The 8958-nt window shown below is 39.1% G+C and overlaps 1 protein-coding gene across 1 annotated transcript; it reads right to left on the bottom strand.

Annotated features, from left to right (window-relative positions):
* Positions 1-368: 368 nt before the first annotated feature.
* On the bottom strand, positions 369-2316 carry LOC110870191 (leucine-rich repeat extensin-like protein 5). The gene is made up of 2 exons (XM_022119391.1): positions 1687-2316; positions 369-653 (listed from the first exon to the last, which is right to left on the bottom strand). The coding sequence occupies exons 1-2, from the start codon at positions 2314-2316 to the stop codon at positions 369-371; spliced, it is 915 nt and encodes a 304-aa protein (XP_021975083.1).
* Between the last annotated feature and the right edge of the window lie 6642 nt (positions 2317-8958).

Here is an 8958-nt window from a genome sequence, read left to right as displayed (position 1 = left end):
CTCGTAAGATACGCCTGACAGTCTAAGTTCTTCATGACCAAGGTCAAGAAGTCAGTCTTAATTTTCTCAACTTCATGTTGAGGATAGAAATTTTCTTTGATTAGTGCAACAAACTGATCCCAAGTCAGATTATACAACGGGATCTTCGCTGTAGCTTGGATTAGGGACCTCCACCAAGCTAAAGCTTCTCCTTTAAAAGATTGTGAAACAAACTTCACAATGTCCTGCTCTGCACAACCACTAATATCAACCACTGTATCCATCTCATCGAGCCAAGTCATACAATCAATGGCTCCTTTCTCTCCTGTGAAGTCTCTGGGCATGCAGGAGACAAAATATTTGTAAGAACAGGTTTTAGCACGTGGCTCTTAATTGAGCACAATCTTCTCAGACGGGATACTTTGCTGATTTGACGAGTGACGGGCATCGTCCTTCTTTGACTCGTGTGTTTTAGAAGGGGGCTTACTATGAGCCACAGATTGAGTCTTAGAGCGTGTACCACTTGATTCTTTAAACTGCCTGTCCATGGCTTTAGTAACAGCATTGTCAGTCAATGTTTGAAGATCCGCACTGGTTACGTTGATTCTGGTAGTATCATGATTTTCCCTCGGGTGACTGTTGACTTCTTCTGGTTCTGCCATGTAGCTTGATTGCTACATAAAATGATGACAATGATTTATTTAGAAGCCTACTATGGAATAGTCATCTTGATGATTTACTTAACCATGGTAATAAAAAACCATATCGGTTAATTTGTTAGGCATAATTTGTTAAGGATTTCGTTACATTTTATCCTTAGTTATAGTTCATCAAAATATTAGAGTGGCACGAAGGGCCTAATCACAAGGACAATTTTAATTTATAAGCCATGATCTTATAGGATCAAGGCATTAAGGTTTAAACATAGTTCATCACCTTTTCTTGACAGGGAGTCGTAGACCACAACTGTCTTTTGTCTCAAAGGGTAATAAGTATAGCCCGTGGGCACTTCATCACAAATGGATGTTTAAATAATAAATAAAGAAAAGAAATTGGAAGAATCCAATATAAGGATGACTTGTGTGATTTTATCGAATCACATTTGCCAGGAGTGTTAACATGTTTTCAGATGTTAACAAGGATTTGAATCTTTAAAAGGAACTACCATCATGGCCCTGTTTTAAAATGACACATGGGCTAGGTTTTGCATTGAAGATTTTCTTTCAATGTTTATTGGCAGATCAATATAAAATGAAATGTTTATGTTGATTTATTTCATATAACATATTTATACATATAATGACAAAATGAAATTTTGAATTAAAACATTCCACTAAATTTAAAAAAGTACATAATTGCCCTAAACGAGACTTTTACATAAATAATTTGCCCACGCAGGGGCTAAAATAAAAATACAAGTCCTCGCAGGGACTACGTACATAAATAAATGTCCACACAAGGACTTAATTGAAAATTAAAAATTACAAAACAAATAAATAAGGAATTTCAATAATCCTTTCTCTTCTTCTCCTTGATTAAAGCAGCCAAACCCTTAAGTAGACCCCGACAGCTTCTACGCTCCTCCTGAACATCCCGTTCCACCTGGTTCAACCTCTGAAGGATCTCCTGCTGCTGCGGTGGTTGGACTAGTGGCGCCTGTTGCTGCGACTGAGGCTGAAGAGGTGGCGGGTATTAATACCCATATACTGGGTATCCAGTTGGATACGTAGCTTGAAAGGGCCCTTCAGGACGAAGAGCATTGTAGTTTGCCGCCTCGAGATACGGGTCAACACTAGGGGCGTTGTAGTAGTTGTAGCAAGAAAAAGCCGGCTGCTCAAAAGGGTTATACGCTGCTGCACCAGCGTATAAAGGAATTGGGTTATCAAAACCCACGTGTGGTGGTGGTGCGATTGGCGGAGAGTCGACTTCAGACACTGGGTTTGAAGGCCCACCTATTTGTGGGTCTTCGTACAACGGCGGGTAGTGGCTGTTGCTGCTGTGTTGGGGGGTGCTGAAGTGGAAACCCCCTCGCGCGGACATTCGTGCACTTGATCTTCTTTGCCTCGGTGGTTCTGGAGGCGGTTGCTGCTCTGGCGGCGGCGGTGTGACCGCCTCAAAATGTGGGTCCTTAGAGGGGACCTGTTGGTGTGGTGATGAGTGGTGGGAAGGTGTATACTCCCAGTGATAATTGCTCCACCATTGAGCAAATGAATCGGGGCCTCTATATGGCGAACCATGAAAAGATGATCCGTCAGAAATCTCGATGGGATGCGTGGGCGTCCCAGTTGGTGGCTCGGTAGGCTCTGGATCTAGATCCTTGTCCATATCCATATCCATATCATGGGCTCCAGGAAAGTGGTATTCTAGTCCCAATGGGTTATGGCCCAATGGTTCTTCACTCACGTTCGCCGGGTTGACCCGGCTCTGAAAGTATGGGGTCGGGTCCTGAAAAGCCCGGTGTGAACTCGACCGCTGCAATGGAAGGAAGGAGTGGTTAGAATCATTAGGCTCGTTTTCTGATTGTGGCCCAAAGGAGTGGTGATACGAGGGCAAAGAGCTAAGCGAGACAGAATGCCTCGCGGGTTCCTAATACGTTCTCCAGTCTTCTTGAGGACTAGAGCTCATGGTTGCTGAAGGAGTTCGCCGGTGTGATGGCCCGGCCTCGTGGTCATGACTTGTTAAATCTGGGGCCTTTCCGCCTCTACTTCTTCCTCTGATACGTGGCGGCATTTTCTTGTTCCTGTCAAAACAAACAAAAGAAACACAAAGGAAAACAAAAAAGGACAAAATAAATAAGATCAGGATTAGTCCTAAGTCCTTTGCCTAGACTCGGAAGTCAAGGAATATGCAACTGTGTCATTGAGATTAAACACAAAAGGCTAGCGTTTAATTCACTCAATGTTGGCTCTGATACCAACCTGTCACACCCCGATATTTCCACGTATTATCGGTGGGCCCGGTGGGGAGTATCGTGACGTAGTTGATATCATCATAGTCAATTAATCACAGTTCAATGCACAGCGGAAGTCTAAAAGTAAAAATTATACAAACCGATTTGAAAGTAACATAAAGTATTACACAACAGATTGTAAAAGGATCCACAGGCGGATCTAAAATAAAAGGAAATATTGTTCAACAGATTTAAGCATCAAAAGCTTGCAAGACTCTTTATTGATACCAGGAGTAGCCAACCCATTTCGCTTAGTACCTGCACTTAACCTTTTTGGAAAAATACGTCAGTTTACACTGATTTAAATGCACAAGGCACAAATAATCTTTTATAACTTGGGACAATTATTTAAAAATAATCTTGTATACAGATTTATATGTTTGTCGTCCATTCAGTAGCCCGGGTTAGAAGTACCGGGTTAAAGATTAATAGACACGCCACTAATATAATCCCACGGCGAGTTATCCCCAACGAGTGGTATTATACTTTTTACATACGCACTATCAGGTGTATGCCTACACCCCGTGCTTAAGTCGTGACCATTCCTAATGAATGAGCCGAGGATATCCAGGACACGGTCATTAACCCCCCAAAGGCATTGCATCAAAAAAATAGATTAAACGGGATATCTCAATGATTTAACCATTAATTGATTAAAGATTCAATACCCGACCAAGCGGTATTATTAAATACCGTATCCCAAGCCCGTATAACGGAAAAATAAGTTAAAAGTATTTACCTGAGCAAAAATATAATTTTTATCCCAGCCGTATATCAATCAGCAAGTACAGATAGCTTTTACCGGGCTCCTAATCTGGAACGAAGGTTTTTAATAACCTATTAGATTCCTAACGGGTCTTATTTAAGTTATAACTTAGACCGGTTAGTTTTAAAGAAAGGTATACGGTTCAAAACGCAAGATTAAGCGAAGACCGGACTAGAATGTGATTTAGACCCAACAAGTATGAGGACTTGTATAAAATAGGTAAACTAAACACATTCTGGATTTTCAAGTAAAAATGATAAGGTTTGACCCGTTTCGGTTAATTTATGCAAACTAGTTACATAAACCGTACCGAACGCGAAAAATGCATAACAGGTAACCAATTGAGTCATGAACAAGTTCCACAAGTTAATATGCTTTTAATATGTTGTCATATCAGTAGGATACCTTCCATTATGCCCAAAACGAATTTAAAATCAATTTAAGCCCCGTAGGGGTATTTTGGTCATTTTAAAGATTATAAAAGAGGTTAAATAACAATCTGAGGTTCTGGTCTAAAATGATCGTTAAAAATATTTATTTTTGCAAGTTATATCAGTAAGATATTGTATATATATGAAATTTATCATTTATGGCCAAACTATGCACCGTAGGGGCATTTTGGTCATTTCACATAAGCTTTAAGGGTCAAATTTGGAAATCTGAGTTCAAAATTTTTACTTACTGTTAAAGTATAAAAATTTACTTAAAATATCAGTAGGTAATGAGTCTTAAGTGTCAAATATAGTTTTAACCCATACTATGAGTTTAAAAAGCGTAAAAGTCAGTATTTGACGATTTTTTAGTTATTTGAGGAAAGCTGAGATTTTAATCAGTTTATAAAGCTTAAAATATTTTATTTAACATATTAAATCAGTTGAAAAAGGTTTGGTATCAAAATGTTATGTAAAACTCATTTTATCAAAGAAAAGGGCAATTTCGTCAATACCGAATTTACATTAAAACTCTATAATATAATCAGTTTAAAATTTGGCAAAAATTTCCAAAAATCACCAAATATTATATTATATCAGTAGGTATAAAGTTTGGTGACAAAAATTGGGTTTGAATGTGATTTATACTAAAAATGCCATTTAATTAATAAAAAGACTTCAATTTACGATATCGAGCATAACTCCTAATTTAGACCATAAACTGATGTCAAATTTTTAGGACATGTTTATAAATCAGTAATAAAGGTTTTTGTCCTCTCACATTTTCAAAAATCTCGTTTTTATATCAAAAGGGCATAATGGTCAACCTTTAAGCAATTAACGGAAACATGCAAATGATTCAGATTTCAAAGGAACCATATTGTATAATCTCAGAGGGTTATACTAACATGTAATATGGTCCAAATGGAATCCTAAGGCATATCTAAACTATGCTAAATCGGGTCAGAACTGAAAGTCAAAGCAAAAGTCTACCTTTGCGACTTTCGGTTGCGAACCGAGACTAAACACAGAATTGTCGGGTTGAACATGCCTAAACATGTTCTTATATTACTTACCAAGTTATTTTAGTGTTAAACCATGTTCCATACCCTCTACATTATCAGTGATGAATTAATTTGCAAAAATTGGTTCTGTTGACTTTTTATTAATAAGTTTGACCCGACATTTGACCAAGTAAAAGTGATAATCAGTAGGTGCCCTTTTAAGGGTTTATTACCTACATAATTACCAACTCATAGCCACTTTCAATTCGAATAATGACTGGACCATTTGTGATTAATCACAAAGTCAAAGCTTAATTACGATAGCTTTGACTTTCGGTCATTAAGGTAATAAAACTTGAACTAGAGAGCTAAGAATGCTTACAAGAACACTTAGCACGAATTAGGAACTGAGGAAAGCTTCCTAGAGCTCCAAGGGACTCCAGAGAATGAGTTGTGAAGAAATTTCTCAAGTGTGTAAATGAACAAGTGCAAACAAAGGGCCTTATATAGGATTTTTAGAGCTCCAAGATCATTCCATCTGCAAATCTATAGTAACCAGATGATCCCATGTGTCCCTAGTGCATGTAAAACTGTTGGCTCAGACCCTAGTATCGAAAAATTGCATGCAAAGGCGGTGTAACAGGCTGAACCTGCAGCTGTGTAGATTTTTGGTCGCTGGCTACTTCTACGTGGGTCGCGTAAGACTCTTAAGGAGTCTACGCGGGCCGCGAGGCTCCTTCTCAACCGGAAAACAACTTTCATTTATTGCAGTTTCAGTCCCTGGTCCATTTTTAATTAAAGTAACTTTCGTTTATTGCACTTATGACCCACATAGTTAACTTTTAAGGGCCTTGGGTCATAAACTAACTCCGTTAAGCTCCCGGTTAGTTGTACGATCACCCGAAAAGTCTCTTAAGAGCGTAGAAACCCCACGAAATCATTATTTATAAAATATGGAAGCATAATGAAGTATTACAAAGCTTTGGGATCATTAAAAGGTCACTCAGAGGTAACGTTTAACAGGTTGACACGTTTAACCCTTAAGCTTTGTAAAATTTTCAATTTAAGCACAAACGGCTTTCTATGCCCGACAATTTTATTCATCAAAGAATACGAACATCTTACGAGATCATTCAGAGGCACGATCTTGGCATGATGACACGTTTGATCCTTGTACTTACATATTTACATTGTTTGACAATTTTAGTCCCTCGGGATCAATCCATTACACGTTTAAAGTCCATGACACGTGTCTTTATTATATTGGTTGTGATTTTACGAGGTGTTACAACTGCCCTTCTACTGTACATCAAATGCAAGTTAACTCACCTTTCCTTCTCTTCAAAGCTTCCTAAAGCCAACTAATGTCAAAGAATATTTGGAGCTGAAGTTGAAGCAAGCAGAGAAAATAACTGCTGAGAGAAGCCAAGGAAAAGATGATAAACAGGCACAACTAATCTTGTTTGAAGAATTCCAAAACGTGAATGCTTTAGAAGATTATGCTAAAGATGTCTGCAACAATCTGTCTCATGCTCTTGTCAAAGATCTAGATCTTAGAAGGGCATTAAGAGAAGACTGTCTTGACCACATCATGAAAAAGAAACCATATAAAGCAACTAGAGCACAAATTACAAGATGGTCAACTGAATCCCTACTTGATGAAATGCTAAGGATTGAAAATGTGACAACCGTCAAATTTGCATGCATCCGTACAAATAATTAATATTGATTTTTGCTTAATGATTGTGCTTAATTACAACTGATGACTTAAACTGTTTTCTGATTTCTGTATCATACATACATGTGCATCACATTCCTTACTGTCAAACTTTAGTGACATAAACGATGCACAAAGCAACACGGTTAGCACAATGAGAGGATAACTCAGAAAATGCTGACAATGTTAGTACATAGACAGACAATGTTTTGAGACCCTGTAAGGGCCAGGGACAATGTACTACACCATATGGAGTGTAGGGAGGTAAGGACCATAAAACTGCGTCACTAGGTGATAGTTTAAGTGCCGGGAAGTGCCTAAAACCCACTACAAGTGCAGAATTCTGCATATTTCAGCAAAATTCAGCACTTTAACATACTGGTATTATGCGGAAAATTGACTAAATGGTCCTGTATGCTTTCCTAAGTGTCGGGAATTAAAAGTATCACAAAAGGATACTTAAAGAATATTAAACGGAATAGTTTGACACTTTAACGAACCGGTATCTAACAAAACAATGTCCACATTACCCGGAACACCAAAATTTTACTAGAAACATTGTTTAATTATTTTTGGACTAGTTATGATCCCCGAACACCCTAACACACTATATAATGTGTCATACACTTGAAACACTAGACTTTTCACATAACCCCCCCCCCCCTCATGTCCACGGTTATGAAGGTGTGGCCCACCTAGATTTTTTGTGTGATCTTCCATGATCTTCATGATCCAACATAATCTTCATGAGATTTCACTATATCTCATATGATCTTGCCTAGATTGTGAAAGATTTTGTAGTATATTAATTTGGATGAAAGTTACACTTGGACCCCTCCCCCTTGATATCTACGGCCCAAGGAGGTGGCCCCACTCCAAGATTTCAAAATCTCTACTAAATCCCATCTTGATATTTGATGTGTGTAAAATGCAACATATAAAACACATCAATTAAGGCATAAAACTAACCCTTTTTTAGTACTAATGTTGGAAAAGGAGTGTTTTTGTCTTCCTTTTGTATTTTCAGGATGAAATGAGCTCAAAATCACAAAAGAAGCAAAAAGACCACTAATTCTACCATAAATACAAGAAAAGGAACAAAAGTAGACTGCCCGGACCCTTAACGGCACCTCCCAAAGCAAAAAGGAAGAAACAGAGTCTGAACACGCCCCGTGTCCAGCGAACACGGGGGCGTGCCCAGGAAGCAGCAGAAAAGACAAACCAGTAGAAGCTTCCATTGCCCACCACGGGGTCGTGTCCAGCGAGCACGGGGGCGTGGTGAAAGTACAGCAGGCGCATTAATTGTAATTCGCAATTACAATTAATGAGGAGAGAGAGTGTCAGGCGGGCACGGGGCCGTGTCCAGCGGACACGGGGCCGTGTCCAGCCTTCTGTTCAGCCTATAAATAGAGGAGCTTGGCTTCATTCTCTCTCATCCCTTGGCACACCACCTCTCTCACACCTCATCCACCACCCACCACCACCATAACACCATCATCCACCACCATCATCCATTGTTCATCGTAGAGTGTGTGAGTCGTCTCGGGATCCAAGATTGATCGTAAGAGTTCTTGACAATCAAGGCCATGTTTGCCTAAGTCTCTTACATCACTTGGTGAAGACAAGTGTTTAGTATAATACTTTTTATTTTTAATCTTTTGCACTTTTTATTTGGTTTTGTATTAATGACTTTAATAACTAGTTACTTATGTTGAAGGTGATCTTTCCTTATCGTTTGTCCGTGGTGTCTTGGCATTATTTTACTGTCTATATAAAATAAAAGATTTTCACCATTCATATCTCCACGGTCTATATGGAGGTATGTTGGCTACCTGGTCGGGGGTTAAGGGAACGGTTTGGTAAGGGTCTTGCCCTTGTTCAGCGTTTAGAGGTCCTGCTTGGGACCTGGGTCAAATTTAGTAGGATCTCCTTCAATGCCCATAGGTATTGGATGGCGGGGATCCAAACTCTTTGACCCCCTCATAAGTTAACTACTATTAATACTATAACCCGGCTATTTAGGACTGTATCCCTGCTGACTCAGACTACTTAGCCGAGGGTAACGTCGCCGCCAAAAGCGGGGCCTACCATAATTTGCATTAATAACTTAA

This window comes from Helianthus annuus, chromosome 16, assembly GCF_002127325.2.
Source record: "Helianthus annuus cultivar XRQ/B chromosome 16, HanXRQr2.0-SUNRISE, whole genome shotgun sequence".
NCBI classification, from domain to species: domain Eukaryota; kingdom Viridiplantae; phylum Streptophyta; class Magnoliopsida; order Asterales; family Asteraceae; genus Helianthus; species Helianthus annuus.
This window is presented reverse-complemented; position numbering and strand designations above follow the sequence as displayed.